At 46.0% G+C, this 21,010-nt stretch overlaps 2 protein-coding genes across 3 annotated transcripts in view; both read left to right on the forward strand.

The window, feature by feature from the left end:
• Positions 1-18,306, forward strand: LOC149357744 (uncharacterized). The gene is made up of 10 exons (XM_089576659.1): positions 1-5; positions 532-637; positions 1,208-1,358; positions 1,435-1,494; positions 2,475-2,541; positions 3,920-3,981; positions 9,094-9,156; positions 12,466-12,545; positions 14,409-14,467; positions 18,174-18,306. Coding segments are annotated over exons 1-10 (654 nt in total). The 3' UTR covers positions 18,175-18,306.
• The window catches only part of LOC149357745 (serine/threonine-protein kinase PLK1-like), a 25,276-nt gene continuing 22,434 nt past the window's right edge, over positions 18,169-21,010 (forward strand). For both annotated transcript variants that reach the window (XM_089584892.1, XM_089584893.1), the window contains exon 1: positions 18,169-18,306. In XM_089584892.1, coding sequence (XP_089441018.1) covers position 18,306 — 1 coding nt within the window. In that variant the 5' untranslated portion in view covers positions 18,169-18,305. The remainder of the gene's footprint in view (positions 18,307-21,010) is intronic.

Here is a 21,010-nt window from a genome sequence, read left to right on the forward strand (position 1 = left end):
ATGGGGTGCGTATCGATCTCGTCTGTAGACGACGCCACGTAACCTCTTGTTCTTTCGTCAGGCTTTTGTGCAGAGGGGGGAAAATTCTCCTCTCTAGTTTAAAATGATTGGTGAGATCGCGATATGTGATCATAGAGTCCTTTGTGAAATTAAGGAACCCAGACTCATCCCCTGCCCGGTCGACGAAATCTTGGGCTTTATTGTGGGCCAACTCGTTCCCCAAATTCCCGGAATAGGCTGGGACCCATATCAATTCGGAGTAATTTGGTGAGAATTTGGCTTTGGCGCCGGCGAACCATTCAAACTTCGCGCCCATGTTTTCGAGCAGGTAAACGTTAGTGCAGGTAAAATAGAAGAGTTTCGGTTCTGCATTCGTAGAAAAAATGCGGTTTTGAAAACTCACTTTTGAGTGTTTGCTTGCATCAGCACACACTGTAGATGCAAAATGGGGGAATATTAACGATAAGCTCGGCAAATAGGTTTTTATTTGGTGTTTCATGACAAGACGGCGGAATACCATTTATGGAACAGGCAACCATGTTGCCTTGTACACGCTTCCACATCTTCCACATGGTGTGTGGGGGCGGCGGTTGAGGTTTGCATTTCGAAGGGTATCCGACTTAATCGGGCATTCACGGTAAGTCTACACGATACTGTTTTGTTTGCCTTGTGTGTTGACCGTCTGTTAGCAGTACATTGCGTGTAGAACGACTTTCTGCTCAGTGGCAGCCCTTTTATTGCGGTTTTTAAAGTGCGTTAGGTGCAGAAGCCATTCCGCTCTCTACCAATATGCCACGTGTCTGGGCCGTTCTGGTTTGGTTTATGGCAGTTTAACATCCCAAAGCGACTCGGGCTATTAGAGACGCCTAGTGAAGAGCTCCGTTAATTTCGACCACCTGGGGTTCTTTAACGTGCACTGATATCGCGTAGTACACGCACCTCTAGAATTTCGCCTCCATCGAAATCTGACCGCCGCGGCCGGGATCAAACCCACGTCTTTCGGGTCAGCAGCCGAGAGCCATAACCACTGTTCTGTTTTGTGCTTCACGGGCAGCAAGACTAATCGGTGGAGAGCTCCTGATTACAAGGCCCTTCTGCCGCGCCTTTCGCTGGTGTCTGCTTTTGTGTGCTGCATGCTAGAGACGCGTCGACAAAAATTCCGATCGAGATTGGATTGGATTGGAGTAAACTTTATTTGTGCCTGCAGTTGGGCGCTCGCGCGCCCCGACGAGGGCCTACGTCGTCTACGAGGCTGCCGTTACTCGGCGCGGGTCTCCGCTCGCCGTTGCCGGCTCGCTGGGTCCCTGCCTTTCGAGCGCCCCGAGGACCTGCTGGACGGCCCATAGCTGTTGGTCATGGTCGTTGCTCTTCGCTGCTGCCTCCAGCCGCGGCGGGATTGTTCCTGATCTTGCTTCGTTTGGATTTCTGATGCAGTCCCACAAGATGTGCGTGTGATCTGCCGGCTCCCTCTGGCAGACTCTACACGTCGGTCGGGTAGGTCTCGGGGTACATGCGATGCATCAGTCTCGGGCTCGGTAGCGATCAAATGCCGCGAATGTCGGCCAAAATATATTTACCTGTATTTACCTGGCGAATCTGCAAACGACAGTCGCCTTCTGATGTAGATTCTCTTTATTTTAAATCTTGCGTTTTTGTTTGTTCTGACAATGAAACGCTGTTTTGCGATATATATTCGTCACAATGTTTTGTGCGCCAAGTACACCAAAACCATTAATGGTGTACTTAATTGTGGGTAGCTTTGTCTGGAGCTCAAAATATGTGAGTAACAGTTTTTTTGGCTGCATACACGCTCTGATACAGCATTTTTAAATGAATTTTCAAGGTATATAAGCACCACTTTTGTGCATAATATGATAATCTTTCTACAGATATCATGCAGCTGGATGTGGCCCTCCATTTTCACTACATTTTTTAATGACAGAACTTTGCTGTGAGGTGAACTAATATTCGGAATTTCAAGTGTGTATCCAATATATGTGTTGCATGGTTGAAAATCATTTGGATAAATTTATACTTGAGAACTTCATAGTTTTGAGTCGTGTTCAAATACCACGCAGACTTTTATAAATCTGATCTCGCCATTGCTCAATATCTTTCCAAATCATCTGAAGATTGGGTTTAAAGTATTAAGGTACAAAAGCACTCTTTTCTTCTCTTGTCTGTCATTTCTTGGTTGTACTGACCAACTTTGAACATAGGTAGGCTTTTTGGACTCGTTGCGAGATTCTGCGAGTGTTTTTATTTAGTGAAATGTGCCATGCGAAAGGTGGGATTTTCAAAGATCGTTTGCGTGGCCTGTGACACTTCAACTAGACAGCCTTCGGCAGTCATATGTGGTGTATTGATAGTGGGCTTTCCTTTGTCTCAGTTTGTGTGAACGTTTGTGTGTTTGTGTTTGTCACTAGCTCTTGTGCCGCAAATTTAACGGTCCTGTGCTCTAAAAATTGTTGCAGCCGTCGCCCACACCAACCTCGTCACGTGCAGGGAAGGCCGGAAGAGGCGCAAAGCCCGTCGGTGTGAGTAGGTACAAGCGATCTTAGACGTGAAGATGAAGTTGAGCAACGATTATTTGAGGTCTCTCTGCCGGTACTAACAATGAAAACATCTAAAAAGGTCAAGGATAGGCCAGTCCTTTCAGTTGTTGAAGCTTTGGAAGGTTATCTGTCACTGACACATGTAATTTTTAACACCACCACCCGAAAGAAATTGCATTTTTTCGGCTTGAGTCCACATAGACCCTTGTTTAGGGCCATTTTCAGCTCTGAGTCTAAGGAATTATCATGGAATTTTGCTACAAGAGATCTTTGTAGTCTCAAAAGGTGCTCTTTTCACTGGAGTAACTGGTTTTTATTGACTCTTCAGCAGCACAGTAGCTGAGCGAAATCGCCTGACTTATACCCCTGTCAGACTAGCAAATTTAATGTCATTCTCATCGAATGACATTAGCTCACAATGTCATTAATTGGCTGTTACATGGGAAGATTTAATGTCATTAGATTAACATTCGGCATCAAATGAGTTTATGGAACTCATTCGCATTTGATCTCGATCCGAATGCCTACTCTGGACACCAGATACGCAGCAGAAACAAGCGATGCGAAAAAATTGAGTGCACTGCCAAAGTTATAAATTGTATTTATTTAGTTCTGCTAAAAAATGTTAGTTTAGGTGCAAACTGTTCACATCAGAGGCTGCTGTGGATAGCTATTCCTCTCGGTCTTGGTCTCAGCAGCAGCCATCGGCAGTGGCGAGAGTGAAGCAGGGATTTCCCGCAACCGTCAATCATTTTGGTTGGTGTGTTTCTTGCTGGTTGGTGTTACCTGCTTATTTAGCTCAGAAGTACTTGAAGATGTAGTAGAGTAGTTCACCTTTTGGAAGTCATTTCCACGTTGTCAGCACTTTCATTTGTTTACATTTATCGAATGTGTGGTTGACTTTGTACTTGGCTTGGCTTGTGATGGATGCAGTGCTGCAAATTGGCCTGAAATGTTATTTTAAGCTTATAATATTGCACAGAAATGTTCTTACCCGCTCTTGAAACACTACACAACAATTTCAAACGTCTTCATATGCGCTGATGTCTTTCAATTGCGCTATTTTTTTTTTCACTGATTGTTGCTGACATCATTTTCGAATTACATTATTTTTTGCCGTGTAGCACCGAGAGGGACCGAGTGACATTCGACGTATGGAATGCCATTCGGTTCGAGTGACATTAACTCTGCTATTCTGACAGGGGTATTATTTTGTTGAAGATGCCTTTTCTTTCAAATTTTTTTTATTCCGAGTGCTTTAATTCTTTCTATAAGACCCGCCAAATACGATAAATATTGAAATGGCTTGTATTTGAAACTTCTACAAGAATTTAAAACTTGCACCTCTGTTTCTTCCTTTTCAGCTCCCCTGCAACTGAGAACCCCTCAGTTTTTCATGTCGGCTTATCTGTCCTGAACTTCGGAGGTGAGTGTCTATCAAATCATTTGTTTCCTTCTTTCAGAAGGATGCAGGTGACGTTTTATTAAACACTAGAGTGCAAATTTCTCTGGGAGGCATTCGAATCGGATAAGATGGGCAGCAACAGCCTAAGACCTTTATTTCTGTGCTTACCACTCTTAAGCCGAACGGCGTGAAGACAAGCGCTCCCTAGATATATGTATTTCCCGTACACGTTTTAAAGGCAGAGGATGGTCATGTACTCAGTTGTCAACGTATGGAAACTTCCCGGTTGAATTAGTGAATTGGCATTCTTTTTCAACTTAGACATGTATTGAAAGATCCATTCAGACTTGACTCTGCTATTATGTCAAGCGCTTAAAAATCCAAGCTGATGGTCTGCTGGACCTGCGTACATGCTGCGCTCCCTGGAGGTTGGGGAACAGAACCTGAAGTTTGGCTGTGCAATTAAGACTCCTCTTTTTTTTTTCTTAAATAGCTACAACTACATGCATGCCATCTGCATGGTTCCATGGAGCAACCTAGACTCACCGCTGCCATGCATCCTGCAGAGGACTGAAACCGTGCTGAGTGTGTGAATCAATAGAATAAACAAATTTGCAGTTTCAGCATATAAATGAAAACAACAGCACACAATGAAATACCTGCTTAACAGTACCTCTTATTACCCACGAGATTTCATTTTGTGCGACGGCACATGCTTTTTGGAACCGAAGTTTTTTTCTTTTTAACAAATATGCAGTGTTATGACATGTGTTTGCGAATCGTAAAAAAGACTACGCATGTGATAAAAATATGCAGTGTTATGGCACGTGTTTGGTAATCGCAAAAAAGGCGACGCATGTGATTTATGCCATTTACAACAGCTGTTGCCACCCATCCACATGGCAAGTATTTATTTTGTAGCTCATTGAGACAGGCCTTAGTGCAGCCGACGCATTACTGACAAGCTGTGTCATCCAGCTAAACAGCATTCTGCCTAGAATAAAGCAACTTCGGTAGCTAAAAATAAGGGAATTATGCTGCACTCCCGCTGCACCAGTCTGCCTCCTGCATGCAAAAGTTGCTGCTTTTCCTCATAACATGGATGCTTGGGAGAGGAATATGACAGACCTATGCGCAACTCAGGGAGCTTACACAGTTTACAGTTTGCACTCTGCTCAACAGGTGGCGTCACTGGGGCAGCCGTCATTTTTTTACCTTCAGAGCCGTCGTTGACAAGAATTGTGTGCAGTGCTAACAACTGCTCTGCAGCTTGTATACAACTTTCAGGTGCGCTTTTAGCACCAGTGTTTTGGTGCATATGTGAAGGGTATTTTCGAAGCAATGTGTAGGAAGGTAGCGCTAATTTGCCTCTGACCAACTGGGGTAGTGGTGGTGGTGGTGAAACATTATTACCAGCCGATACAAAATAGCAACCCAAAGCCGCCCCTCGCATAAATGACGGCCGCTATGCCTTGGGCAGCAGGCAGCGTCTTCAGCCAGCTGGAGGAGCTTGATCTGTATCCCTGGGTCGGAGCTGTACATAAGAGCCTCCCAGTGATCAGAGTCGGTAATGAAGTGACTCGCGGGTAGATACTGGCGGCAGTTCCAGGTCATATGATTTAGATTGGCTTCACTTGCATTTGCAATTTTTGCATTTGTCAGAGAGAGTCCCTCCGAATATAATCTACACAGTTGCGGATTTGGATAGGTGTTAGCTTTAAGTTTGCGCCAGGCTTTGACCTGTCATTTGGATAGTGTTTTTCTGCTGGCGGAATCTGAGTCTTGCAAGCCTGTAGTGCTGGAGGATTTCTCTGAGAAAACATGGTGGGACAGTCCTCAAGCTAGCTTATGAGCCGCCTCACTACCACCAAAGGAGGCAAGAGCAGGCGTCCAGATTAGGCGAAAGTGCCGTGTGGGCCGAGAATTTTGCAGAATCTGTGCTGCTTATGGGGAGATTCTTCCCAGCATGTAGTTACGTATCGCCAATTTTGAGTCGCTGACAATGGTTTCTGTCGAGGTTCCCGTAATGGCTAGAGCAGTGGCTGTTTCTTCTCCAACATGTGTGGGCTGAGTGTGTACAGTGCCCCGTTTATTAGTGTGCCATATTCTGTGTTGACCACAGCTACCATCTTGCCACCTGGGGTATCTACTGCATCTACATATACTACAGAGGTATCATTAAGAAAACTTTTGCCCGAAGGCTTGGATCTCTCTGCATGACTTTGAAATTTGGGTACATGTTCTGAGGTATCGGTGGGATGACCATAAGCTGTCGTGCATGTTTGGGAAGGTTGGTGCACCTATTCTTGTTTGTATGTTGTACCTAGTGTGGACAGACTGCGTCTTCCAGTTGGTGTGGCCGATAGCCGTTGGTATTGTGAGATGGTGACCCCTTCAATAATCTCACTTAGGGCTATATGAAGATTGAGTCCTTACAGTCGCTGTGTGGATGGGCAGCCGAACTGCTTGTTTGACGCATTTTCTGATTATGGCTTCCACTTTCTCTTCTTCAGTTGACTTGAGATATACGCAAGGGCATGTGTAGGCTATGCGGCTGATCACAAAGGCTTGTACTAAACGGAGAGTATTGCTTTCCCTCATGCCCAAAGGGTGGTTACTAATGCGGCAAATGAGTCTCATAATTTGCTGCGAGGTTACCTGAAGTTTTTGGATTGTGTTGCCATTGAAGCCGCGTTCCCACAGCATTAGACCCAAAATATTAATTTTGGGTATTCAGAGGGTTTCAAATTGAGCTAGTTGGTAGTTAACATGGTCACACATAACTGCGCCTTTGAAAAGACATGGGACAACACAAGGACGACACAAACACTGGTGGGTACTTGAGGAACGTGGACTCTGCGAATAGTGAGTTCTGTGGCCGGTGGGGGTTGCGCAAGGAATCTAATCTGGTTTTGCAGAATACGAGAAGTTCAGATTTGGTTGGAGAGGTCCGCAGTCCCCTGGGGTCCACATTGTTCCCCACAATATCGGTTGCACGCTGGGGCCTCTCCTCGATTTGGGCATCACTGCCCTCAATGGTCCACAAGGTGATATTGTGGAGGCTATAGTGGACTTTCGGAATCTGCGCTAATTGGTGTGGAAGTTTCAGCTTTGCACCGTTGAAGAGAAAGCGTGAGAGGACCGCTCACTGCGGGGTGCCCTTGTTGCCGAGGAAGAAGTCATTTGTGTGGAAACCTACTACTGGAAAATAGACCTTTCTCCCCGAGAGAAAGTCACGGATATAGTTGAAGGTGTGTGCTCCCAGCTCGAGTTCGTGAAAGTTCTCCACGATTGCATTATGTGTGACTCTATCAAAGGCCTTCTCCAGGTTGAGTCTGAGAATTGTTCTCATGTCCCATGGTTTAGGCTCAATAATCTGATCTCTTAGCTGAAGCATTATATCCTTCGTAGAAAGTATTGGTCGGAATGCAATCATGGTGTGGGGGTACAGCTTGTTCTCCTCCTTAAACCGGTTGAGGCAGGTCTGAACTACGTGCAGCATGAGCTTACACACAAGACATGAGCAAAACTGGCCAGAGATTCTCAAGGTGAGGACCTTGCCTGGTTTTGGAGTGAGAATGATCTTTGCCGCTTTCCATGTTTGTTGGATTGAGCCCTTCGACCAGCATTTCTGCATGTACTCAGTTAGGGAGGGTAGAGACTCTTCATCCAGGTTATGGGGGATCTTGTTGGTAACCGCATCTGGGCCAGAGGTGGATTTGCAGCTTAACCTCGCAGTGTTCGTCCTAACCTCACCTATAGTAATGGGGGAGTTGAGCTGCGTGTTTTCCGGACCGCCATAATCTGGGAAGCTTTGGCTTGGAGCATTGCCAATATATTGTCTTCAGGTTCAAGGAAGCAGTCCTCTGGTATGCCTGCATAGGCACGTACAAGCCTTTGCAGGTTCTGCCTGTGAGTGGTCTTGCTACCTGTAGGGTCAAGTAGATGATGGAGCAAGTTCTAAGTATTAGAGACTCCCATATTGCGATCCATGCGGCTGCATATTTCCTCCCAGTTTTGCTGTGCAAGTTTAGCCGCGTGATCCTCGATCTCCTTGTTTAGCCTAGCTATTCTTCTGCGCAGATTGTGGTTCCACCACTGAATTAATGTCCCACGGGTATACCGTGGGACATTAATTCAGTGGTAAATGGACCTCCAGTACATCTGCAGCCATGTAGCGTCTCCGGAGCAGCCAGTAAGCAGAGCCGCCGTTGCATTTGCATTACAGTATCTCTCTGCTTCTTCTTGTTCAAGTTCAGTAGGCGCCACCTTTGGTTGCCCAGTTCACTACCACTTTGGTTTTGCATCAAATAATAAGAGAGGTGCACTCAGATCTTAAACTTTGAAATCTTAGAGACTGAAGTAGAATGCTTGTGGTAGTGTTGCCTAAAGAAGCTGTTTCCAAGGTGGAATTAGTAATTAGGTTGCAGCATAAAGTGGTCCTTTCGGTCTTTGCAAATTCTGAAACTCTGTAGTGACCGTTGAAAGATACAGTGCTGAGCAGCTGCTGATTATTCGCAAGATTCTACTGCAGCTTGTCACGTGTGTTGACCATGCTCAAAGAAATTTACTGGCCCCCTCTGGTCAGCCAAAGGGTGCAGTGTCTTGTGCACTACCAGGCTTTTTGAAGCACCGCACAATATTTATGCCTGATGTCGCCTCATTCTTGATTTCAGCTAAGGTGATGTTATTTTAACACGTCACTAATTGAAAACATGCAATGTTTAGTCACTATTTTTCTGCACCAAACTCGAAACCTGCCTCAGTGCAAGCAATGGTGCATGTACTAACACTCATCAGCAATGTTGCTGGAGGACAACAGGTGTACAAGCTTGCAAAAACTTGATCTGTAATAATCATCTACTCCTGTAGAGCTTAACATACAGTCTGCACTCGGAATATAGTAGGAAGCATATAGAGTACGGAGTAGCAATTGGCCTTCAAAGGAGGCCCTCCAACCAGAGATGGTAGCTTAATGTTTTTAACCCTGTGTCAACTACTTGGATTTGTATTAAGGGTGTTCACAGAATAGCTTTAGTTTCGTCCTGACATGACTGAAATGTTGCAGACAATGTTTATTTGATGCTGTGCTCACTGACTCTGCCCTGTTTATGTGTTTGTTTACATGTTTAGGTGCTCTTACCATGCGGAGATCGACAACCGGCACTCTGCCCTTGGAGAGAGCAGGAGGATTGGGTAAGGCATTTTTCTTAATTTTGATGCATGGCAGACAACAAAAACAAATTGAGTTTAGCATCATCATCATTCTGACTAGGCTCACTACTGGGCAAAGGCCTCCCCGTGTCTCTCCAATTAAGTAGAGTTTCTTCTTTTTCCAGCCGGCCATGTTTACTGTGACCATGCCTCTCCTAACATGCCCATTGCACCTAAATGTCCAGTGCAACCTGAGCATCTGCCTGGCATTCCCAGGGGTGCCAGTACCAGGGTTTTTAGATCTGAGACAGCCTGTGTCGGGTACATTTGCAATCCTCCATGTAGTAGGACGCATCGAAGTGGAGGCTTTCCATGCATGCTTTGCATGCTCCCTGGGACTTGTGTGCCACTTGTGCAGTTGAAACCTGTGCCATCGATGTGAAATGAAACATGAACTGATTAACTAAAATGGGAACACAAAAACATCAGCTGCTGCAGAAGAAACAAGGGCCGGATCTATTAACACTTTCATGCACCCGTCTTTGAGCTGGCAATGGGAACACAAAAACATCAGCTGCTGCAGAAGAAACATGGGCCGGATCTATTAACAATTTCATGCACCTGTCTTTGAGCTGGCGATTTGAAAACCAAGAGCTAATATTTAGCCTTGCTTAGTTAAATAATCACTGCCTCGTTTGTTGCGAATAGCTGTGTTACTATGGGAGTCAAGCTGTTTTCACTCTCACATCTGCTCGTTCGGTGTAAGTCAGTCACTGTAGGAGCTCAAATTCTGATTCATATTCTCCTCATCTCTGCCACTTTAATCCACTCGGCTTCCAATCTCCTCCCTGTCATCGCAAGGATTTCTCCTTTCCACTTGTGGAACCATAGTCGGAAAAGCAGAATAGTTTCATTAGTTTAGAAGGAAGGGTGGGGAGGGAGAGCTTTTCATTAGTGCACTGATCAAGGTGCTCCGGCATTCTGTATGCACATGTAGCCTCGACACGATACTGCGCGCCACCTCATTCAGTGCAGTCTTGTTGCTGGCCGTGGAGACAAAAGCGTGAGTGATGACGTGCACGCACAGTGATGGGTCCCCTGTAGCAAGCAGCCAGTTGAGGTGCAAGCTGAGCCTTGGTTTTTGTAAATAACATGCTCGGATGCTCTCTGGAGAGATGTAGAGACGCATGATGATGATGGTCATCATTGACATCCAGGTTTTGTCTGCTACGGGACAGGGACCTTTCTTATCAGTCTCTAATTAGCTGCACTCTGGGCCAGCTACAGCCACCCTCTCCGTGTAAATTGCATGATCCCACTGTCGCTGGGCACTAGGATGCCATGCCCTGCCACGCCTGTATTCTTTCACTGCAGTGAATCCTGCTAGCCGGAATGACCTTTCGCCATTTTTTATGCATACCCCTAAGGGAGGTAAAGGAGGACTCTGCAGAAGAGTCAGGCAACGCGATTTTTCCTTTTGCACTCTGAGCTGTTTTTGTTTGGCCAATAACAAAAAAAAATTAATTAAAAGAGGCACTATTCCAGATCTTGACGAAAGTCATTCCACTTTATTCACTGTGTATAGTGTGCACAAAATACTATCACACTCAGCAGCATCACTAAGTTGCTTACAGGTTTCTGCTCCTTCAAGAGAATTGGTACTGGGCTCTCCTTGACTTGCTGTGGCATAAGTTAACTACTTTTTTGTATTTTTGTATATTTAAAATTTTTGTATATTTCGGCAACCTGTGAAATGCTTTTAGGTTGGCTTCTGGCAGTCACTTTGGAGTCATTCCCAAATACTTACCTGGATTACTTGAACTTTAAAGCTCAATGTTCAAAAAACTGGTTCTGCCTACTCGTACTCTTGTAGCTTTTTTGCAGTTTGTTGTAATATTTTGGAAGCTGTGATTTCCGAGCGGCTGAATGTTAGTGCGAGTTCAGGATAGCCATGGTCCGTTTCTCGACTATTCTCAATAGCATCGCCGCCGCCATTTGCCCATCTGCTGGAGCCTGTGGCAACCGGCCTTCATCGCGACGGCTGACGCTGCATGTACTGTTCGTGCTCCCAATGCATCAAAGTGCCCAACGTGCCTGCGCCCAAATTGAACAAATTTATGATTGACAGGGGCACAGGTAGAAGACTGGACTGCGCAAGGTTGCGAGACGCAGAGTCTTTGTCAGCATGGAAAGCACAGCTTCTTTTGAAGTTCCTGGATAACTGGCAATGTGCAAGTCGTGGCTGTGGCTCAAGTTCACCTTTACCACTGAACTTGTCACCATCCGTACGCCTATTCAGTGGTTTAGCAACATTGTTTTACGGTTCCCATGTATTTAGATAAGGTCACCGGAGTCGTAGATTCCACTTACAGAAAAAGACGGCTTCTGTTCAGTCTAGTCAGAATTTTCATGAATTCGTAGGGAAAGAGAGCTCAAGAAGACTTTTCTGCTCTACAGCTTTACTTGCGAGTAATTACGACAAATAGTGCTCACCTAAATTTTATCTTTGTAAGATTTCCCAACTAATAAAATAAGACCTCTCTTATGCTAATTTTCTTGCCGGCATTTTCAGTGCTGGTGGTTAAGTTGCTTTGGTACTCTGAGCTGTTTTTGTTTGGCCAATAGTAAAAAAAACTAATTAAAAGACGCACTATTCCAGATGTTGGCGAAAGTCATTCCACTTTATTCGCTGTTCATAGTCTCCACAAAATACTATCACACTCAGCAGCATCACTAAGGAGCTTACAGTTTTCTGCTCCTTCAAGAGAATTTGTAATGGGCTGTCCTTTACTTGCTGTGGCATAAAACGACTTTCAATCGACGATTTGTACCTCCCTCTGCATTCCATCTCCACTGTTGCTGCGTTAATCGACCTTTAACTGAGCGCAATGTCAGGACCGGGAAGAGTAACCTGCTGGCACCTGGGTAGAGCGGAAGACGTGCTTCTGGCACAGGGAGCTCCTAGTGGGGATGACGTAGACTTTGGACATCGGTCACAGAACGAAGATCAGAAATGCACCTTACATCATCCTGATGTATGTGCTAGTGAAAGCATTGAATACATGCTAGTGAAAGTGTCAAATGATGGTTTTGGCAATGAGAGGTTATGATTAATTTTATAAAATTCTAACGTCTGACATTCCAGACCATGAAGCTCGTTTTAATAATATGCCTCACATACACTGAATTACCCAGCCTGCAAGCATAAAGAATTTGCACGCCTAAATTCACACCCTATTTTGGCATCATTATGAGAGGCTTTCGATGTGTGTGTGTTGCAGTGTAGATCTCCAGCCATGGGATATGTGCTGCTTCAAGAGGATTCTTTGTCGTGTGTGTTAATTTTTGCAGGTCTCGTGCAGAATACCTGCGTCATGTACAGACAAAGGTCAGGCACATGCATACATGGAGGATGCACAAGGCCTGTCAGAGTGAGTTGATCAAGTTGTTTTGGACGCATAGAAAGGAGTTACCGCACTGGGTGTCGAGCTCTAATTTCTGAGTGTAAGGTTCGTATTCAAGCCTTGTGGTTTTAGTCCAGCTTTGGATGCAGAGCAACATTGCTTTGCAGTTCGTATGCCAGATCGTTGCAGAGATTTTAGAACCAAGCAAACAAAAACTAACTGCTATAAGAATTTTTGTACTTGAGTATTTCAATGCCTTTTTTTTGTCGCATTGGAATAGGAAAAAATTCATATATTCTTTTCTCAAAATGCTTGCTTGGCTCTCTTAATTTCACAGAGCACAGGAAAAAGTTCCTCCTGATAGACAAAGTTTAGCTTCCCTCTCCATTTTTACATACTGAGAAATTACATGGGAATTTTTTTTTGTTGGTTCCTGCAGTGTTTCATGTAATTAGTGAGCTCAAAAACACTTGGGTTAGTATAAGAAGTGCGCGAGGTAATCGGCTGCTTTAATTAAAGATGTGCATTAGACGCTGTAACAATACCATGGCGCAACACTCGCAGGACGGGGTCATTTTGTTTCTTCATGCAGTGTTTATGTCGTTGCACATGGGCAGGTGTTTGTGATGTAGTGTATTCTGAGTTTTCCTTTGGTATCTATTTCTATGCAATCTAGAGAGTCTTAAAAAGAGAATAACTCACATTTGACACACAGGAAACTGTGTGCCAACTGTGACTGCCCAGGAAACACCAGCAAGCAACTGTTGGGTCAATAGCGAAAGCATGCGTTGGCACATACGGTATGCATACATAAGTCCAGTAGGTTCTAACACCGGATTGAACAATGGTGTAATTAGTTGGAATGATAGAAACCTTACGTCAATGCAGGAATGATATAATTTGATTACAAAGCATTGGCTCCATGTAGGCACCTCAACTTATTTAACTGACCTTTGAAAGATGGAACCTTTTTATGGAGAACACCATGTTGAAAGCAGGCTTCTATCGGCAAGGTTTTACTTATTTTGAACCGTGATACTGAAACAGTGATTGGCCATACGTGTTTCCATTAACTGGTAAGTTAACATTTTTTTAGTGTCATTTTTAATGTTATGGGTAGGAATCACAAGCATTCTTAACCATAATGAGTGATTATTACATATTATTGCCTTATCATTTGAAATGGAGACAATCAGTTAAGAGGATTAAGTGAAGAGAAGTATTTGCACCCTGAAGAATAAATCACTGTTCAAATGCAATAGACGTGAAAAGGGCATTATTCACAGCGCTAATTTTTCCAGTCAAAGAGTTGGGTCCAAATAGGTTTGAAATGTGGAAAGCCATGGTTTGCAATGGTATGCGATATGAGAATGAAAGAGAGAGAAGCAAATCAATTTTAATACAGGAAGATGAAAACGCCTTCAGCTTTGAGACCATAGTCTGCTAGTGCCTGCTTAGGGGCTTAAGTTATCAGCGTGTGACTTGGAGTCAAAATTGCCGTCTAGTGTGACGCAAAAACATTTAATGGTGTACTTAATTTTAGGTAGGTGTGTTCGGAGCTCAAAATATGGGAGTAAAAGTTTTTTATGTGCTGCATAAATGCCCTTGTACTGGATCCTTTAGTGAATATTCTAGGTGAGCACCACTTTAGTGCATAATATAATATTTTGACAGATATCATAATCGATTGCAGCTGGATGTGGCCTCCATTTTCACTACATTTTTTAATGACAGAACTTTGGTGTGGGGTGAACTAATATTCGGAATTTCAAGTGCGTATACAATATATCTGTTGCATGGTTGAATATCATTTGAATGAATTTATATTTGAGAACTTACATCTTTCCATATTCCATATTGATATTTCCATCTCCATATTTCTATCTACAGTGCTTCCTTCACGTGGGTGTTTCGTCGTGTTCCGGCCGACGACACTGGAAGAGTTCTTGGTGAGGTCACAAGTTCATTTATAGAAGCACTTGGAATGCTCATTCAATTTATTTCACATGAAACTGCACAGAAAACACCACCAAACAACTGTTGGGTCAATAGTGAAAGCATGCGTTGGCACATAAGGTATGCATGCGTAATTGCAGGAGCATCCAAAACAGGATTGAACAATGGTGTAATCAGTTGGAATGATAGAAAACTTATGTCAATGCAGGAATGATATAATTTGATTACAAAGCATTGGCTCCATGTAGGCACCTCAACTTATTTAACTAACCTTTGAAAGATGGAAGCTCTTTATGGAGAACATGTTGAAAGCAGACTTCTATCAGCAAGGTTTTCCTTATTTTGAACCATGGTACTGTAAGAGTGATTGGCCATACGTGTTTCCGTTAACTGGTAAATTGACCTTTTTTTTGTGTCATATTTAGTGTTATGGGTTGTGGGGTTTAAATGGGGGAGATAAATACGTATTCCCCGTTTAAGCGCGTATTCCCCGTTTAACCCCGTGGTCGCGTACGCTACTGAGCGCAAGCCGACCACGGCAGGCCTTGCTCTGAGGGAACAAAGGAACGACACGCTGGCTGACACAAAACAAGGCATTTATTGCTATAACAACAATAACGCCAGCTAGCAACAAAATACACTGAGGAATCTAGGATGTCCGACTCACCAGCACGGCTACGAGCGAACGTCCGCCCACGTAGGGCAAAGGGATAAACTCCGAGGTCGAGCGGGACGGGCTCGGCGGGAGTAAGTTCCGACCAAGAGGCGCCCGTCGACGAAGAGTGAAGCTGCGAGCGAAACGTCTGCTCGCTTCCCGATCCCAGAGAGAAGAGCCCCGTAGCTCCACGCGAGCGCGCAGCAAAACGCCATCCGTGGCGCTGGTGTCACTGTGACGCGAGCGCCCTCCCCTGTTAGTGGAAAGTCACCGAACCGAGAGGAGTGCTTTGCGGAGGAGCTAACCACAGGGAACTAGCGCGTTGAGGGAAAGCGAACGCAGGGGACGAAAGCGTCCCCACATCCCCCCAACCTTAAATAGACCCCCGCGCCTGCAAGTCACATGCTATGGAGGAGTCTCCTGGTCTTCATGCACTTGAGGCAGGTCTTGCAGCAGAGGTCACGCCGACAGCGTGCACGCAGTCTTCCGCGGTATTCCGAAGGCGGCGTGAAGGTCTCCGCTGGGACGGCTCGCATGGCCCGCGGACTATGTGTCCGCAGGCCCGCGAAGAGGGCCGGTTTACCACTTCAGGCCAAGATTCCGCAGTAGTCGCCAGGGTAACAGCAGCCGGAGGTGGCTGCTGTCTGGTCTCGCCACGGCTGCCCCGGATGGATGCGGCGAACAGGATACAGGCCGCTCCATCGCAGCAGGCGGCAGCGAGACGATGTGCACAGGACAGCAAGCCGGAGTGGCTCCACTGGATCTGCAAAATTTCCGAAACACACTCCGCACGCCTTTAATGTAGGTCACGGGAGGGGAAACGGCGTACACAAGGGCCATGTGGCTCAAAGCTCAACTCGCTAGCAAAACGTGTCGGGCGGCTGTGCAACGCAAAGTTCGAGTGAACAAAGCCCTTTCTTGAGTTGAACGAGAATGCTCGGTTCATGCGAGGTTTAAAAAAACGGGTGGGCCAGCAAAGTGCGCCCCCTCTCAACACCACGGTCCGGTGGTCGTGTCACTTTTGACAAGCTGCAGGCAGCTATGAATAGCCTTAGGCCTCACTACCATAGTGGCGGTCGATGACCCCCAACAAAAGGAGGACCCGAAACGGGTTTCGTGCGCGCAACCGCGAGGAGACATCAGCTTTGTGGGGTGGTCCTCCCTGCTCACTGCACAAAGCAGCTTCTGAGCGATCGGCGCCCACCGTATCGGACGGTGTCGGAACGCCCGGTGCCGAGCTGCAATACCAGCGAGCTCGTAACGGCACCCGTGGCCCCAGGCCACCCGGCTCCCGGAGCCGCGACTCCCAGAGTCGAAAAAGAGACAGCGAGAAAATATATACAGAAAACTCGGACCACCCACGCGGCTTCCGTACTCACTCGCTTCGGGCTCGGCAACTCCGCGGGCGCTAGGCCTCGCGCTCCCTCGATGCGGACCAAGTGGTTCTTGAAGCAACTCCAGGAAGAAAACTTCACAAAAAAAACATGCTGAGCATGTCGAAAAGTGTAAACATGCTGCAGCGCAATACACCTCGCACTCAAGAAAGCATGCCACAGGTCCTAGCGATCAAAATTCACACTAGGCCTACCACTTGTCAAGTACGGACAAAGAGCGTTCCTCGAACCGAACTGACAGTCGTCCAATGTTCCAAGAGCAGGCCCCACGTTGGGCTGCCAGATGTGGGGTTTAAATGGGGGAGATAAATACGTATTCCCCGTTTAAGCGCGGCTGACACAGTTCAAAACCGCGCGGACCCCACCCCGTGGTCGCGTACGCTACTGAGCGCAAGCCGACCACGGCAGGCCTTGCTCTGAGGGAACAAAGGAACGACACACTGGCTGACACAAACAAGGCATTTATTGCTATAACAACAATAACGCCAGCTAGCAACAAAATACACTGAGGAATCTAGGATGTCCGACTCACCAGCACGGCTACGAGCGAACGTCCGCCCACGGTAGGGCAAAGGGATAAACTGCGAGGCCGAGCGGGACGGGCTCGGCGGGAGTAAGTTCCGACCAAGAGGCGCCCGTCGACGAAGAGCGAAGCTGCGAGCGAAACGTCTGCTCGCTTCCCGATCCCAGAGAGAAGAGCCCCGTAGCTCCCCGCGAGCGCGCAGCAAAACGCCATCCGTGGCGCTGGTGTCGCTGCGACGCAAGCGCCCTCCCCTGTTAGTGGAAAGTCACCGAACCAAGAGGAGTGCTTTGCGGAGGAGCTAACCACAGGGAACTAGCGCGTTGAGGGAAAGCGAACGCAGGGGACAAAAGCGTCCCCACAGGGTAGAAATCACATGCACGCCTAATCATAATGAGTGATTATTACAAATTTCCGTATAGTTTGAAATGGAGACAATCAGTTAAGAGGATTACGTGAAGAAAAGTATTTTTACCCTGAAAAATAAATCACTGTTCGATTGCAATAGGCCTGAAGAGGGCATTTTTCATACCACTAATTTTGGGTCCAAATTGGGTCCAAATTGGTTTTAGGTGTGCAAAGCCATGGTTTGCAATGGTATGCGATATGACAATGAAAGAGAGAGAAGCAAATGATTTTTAATACAGGAAGATGAAAATGCCTTCAGCTTTGAGACCATAGCCTGCTAGTGCCAGCTTAGGGCTTAAGTTTCCAGTGTGTGGCTTAGAGTCAAAATTTATGTCTAGTGTAACGCGAAAACATTTAATGGTGTACTTATTTTTGGGTAGGTGTGTTCGGAGCGCAAAATATGCGAGTAAAAGTTTTTTGTTGGCTGCATAAATGCCCTGATACAGCATCCTTTGAATATTCATGGTAATCACCACTTTTGTGCATAATACGGTAATCTTTTGACTGGTATATTAATGAATTGCAGCTGGATGTGGCCCTCCATTTTCACTACATTTTTTAAAGATACAACTTTGGTGTGGGGTGAACTAATATTCGGAATTTCAAGTGTGTATACAATATATATGTTGCATGGTTGAAAATCATTTGAATGAATTTATATTTGAGAATTTACATCTTTCCATATTCCATATTGATATTTCCATCTCCATATGTCCATCTAGAGTGCATTCGTCCTGTGGGTCACTATTCGGAAGGCAAGACTCGGAAGGCAAAGCTAATCGAGAGTGCAAGCCATAGCCTACTACGTCGCAGTGCAGAATGGCTCGAGTGCGGCTCCCGACATCAAGAGGAAAAGTGAGTTTTCTTATTTTCACATTCATTATCTGCCTCAACACATCATTTACTAGTGGTTCTGTGGAAAGTTTCGAGGGATGGTGATGAGAAAGGGTTAGGCAAGGCAAGCAATGCCTAAAGCTTACTCGTATCTTACTGACCTGTGTCACAGTGGCAGTAGTTATGCGTTCGACTGCTGAAAACGAGTTCGCTATAGTTCGATCCCGGCCTCAACGGCAACATTTTGACGGAAGCAAAATGCGAAGGCGCCCATGTGTACTGAAATTTTAATGTCCCTTTTAAAGAACTGCATGTGGTTGAATGGTTGTACCCATGCTACATGTTTACGTTCAAATGACCTGTGAGTCGAATGGCAGTCGAAAGTTCGAATGCTTTCACTCGCTTTTTATCTCTTTCTTACGGCTTGGTTCAGGTGTCCACCGAGTTATGCAAGACGATTACTGCGTCATTTCCTTTCCTCAAAACCAAGTTTCAATTCGGACTCGGCGGACTCTCGCGGTGCTACACGACAATTTCCAAGCACATTCGAAAGCTTCAGCATTCACTCACCTGGCACTGCTGCCATCGAGTTCCAGTAGTGACTGTTAGCTCGTTTTGAGTGCGTACAACTACACGGCGGCGACGTCGGTGGTTGCAGCGGTCACACTAGACCGACAATGACACCAGCACGACTAAAAGTCACATATCATTGTAGTGTGGCATGTTTTTCAGGCCAACGACACCCACAAATAAGGCCGGCGGTTGGTCACCCTTTGTGTCCTCCCCAGATAGGCGGCTGCGCGAAAACTTCACGCTGATGAGACGATGCCGTGAATATACCTTTGCTTGTCTCTACCTTATCCACAATAAAAATAAACGAAACTAGCTGCTACCTTTAACATACGCACACTTCAACACTCGAGCAGCAGCGATAAACGCTTATCAAATGTTGAAATTTTAACCGATGACGACCCCGTTCTGCGACGAGTAGGCTTAGGGTTCGCAGGGTTCGTGTGTACTTTTCGGCGATTGTGGAGAGCGAATGCACGAGTTTTAGCGAATGCAAATGGTCAACGAGTGTAGTTTTGGCGAGTTCTAGATAGCATACTTCTGGGTAGAGTGATTTAAAATCATTTACTGGTCACATCGGAGAAAGAAGGGACAATTAGAAAGAAGCATCTGTTATTCGCAAAGTCAGCAAACCAGCTATAAAGCGTTTACCAGGCGAGCGATCGTGTCGACGCTTCCTACATATTTGTCGCTCTGCGTAAACAATCACGAGTACAATCGAAACAAAAGAGAAGAGATTATTCAGTGCAAGTAAAGTGCAGACTGCATTTTATGTCACGCAAGCGAGCACTAGCTGACTGTACACAACCATGTAAACAAAAGTACTGGAGTGCAGTCATTCTCACTGCTCGGGAAATATCGCGCTCAAGCGGTAAATGCTAAGTGGTGTACTGTTAGTGCCAAGCAGTCATTTAGCGTGAACACTAGCTATTCGCTAAACAAGTAGCTTAAAAAAGCGAGCAGCTGATTTCGGAATGAACAGCCACAAGCATCTGCGCGGCACGGCTGCGGGCGGGGTGAAGCGGCGGCGGCGGATATTGGTCTATGAGGTCTGTGTTCACGTTTGGAAGACATTAGAAAATCTGTAATGTCTCCGCGGTGCTGCGTCGACCCGACTGACATCTGAACCGAAAGACGTTGAAAAATTCGTGTAGCAGCGTAAGTTCGGCAGTCAAGTCGAATGATATTCGGTTGGAATTCATTCGTAACGTCCATGTAGCAGGGGTAGTAGGTTTCCAATAAAAACCATGTGCTGTGTGAATGAGACAAGCGACAACAGATGAGAAGCTGTGGCGCAGTGTGTGCAGCAGGTTGCACTCTGAAAAATGCCAGGCCGGGTGGGCTGCTAAGCTTTTGGGGTTGGCTGCATGAATGGAAGATCAAAGTCTGTCATGAGGAAGGGTTGATCATTTGATTTAAGCGCCTGTGCCTGGCCGCTGACACTGGCACCTCGCACGGCTGGTCAGAAGCTGGCACCGCAATGTGTCCTGGGGTTTGTGGCGCATGTGTGAACATGGAGGTCGTGCTGCGAATACAGGCACTGTCCTAATGATCATTTTCGGGAAGGGTACAGGGGCCTGCAATTTTCTGCAGTGACAGCTGTTACTGCCGCTCCCGAGACGTGGCGTAAGGTGTTGTCCACAGATAGGAGGTGAAATGTGGAGGAGCGGAAGCGAGTGGCATGGAGCTTTGAAGCGAGTGTGATGTGTTGCGAGTGAGAGCAAAGTTGTTCCAGTGTACTGGGGTGCAAACCGGTCGCGGGCGAACTCCACATCGCACATTAGAGCGAAACGAGCGGATTAGTCTTCAGCCCATCGTATGATGTGATTCCTTAAATGTGCTAGAAAGGTGAGATGGAGAGATGAGATTGAAATCACCACTGCAAAAAAAAAATCGCCGGACTTCTTCCTTCTAATGCGAATTTCAGCAGCAGCCAGGGTGATGCGAAATTGTGATGCCAATCCTGGTAGCACAGAAACATTAACAAATTGAGTTTAGCTTTTTTCTAGTCCTTCTGGAACGTTATAACTTGGAAATGACCTTTTGCTAACCTTCAAGTAACATACCTGCAACTTTCGCTAAAATGCGAAGTAACCCTGCCAGACGAGGTATCTGTCAATTGTGAGAGTAGACAACTTTACCGCTCTGCAAGAAG

The sequence above is a fragment of the Amblyomma mixtum genome, chromosome 3, assembly GCF_055824585.1.
Source record: "Amblyomma mixtum isolate Tamu chromosome 3, ASM5582458v1, whole genome shotgun sequence".
NCBI lineage: Eukaryota > Metazoa > Arthropoda > Arachnida > Ixodida > Ixodidae > Amblyomma > Amblyomma mixtum.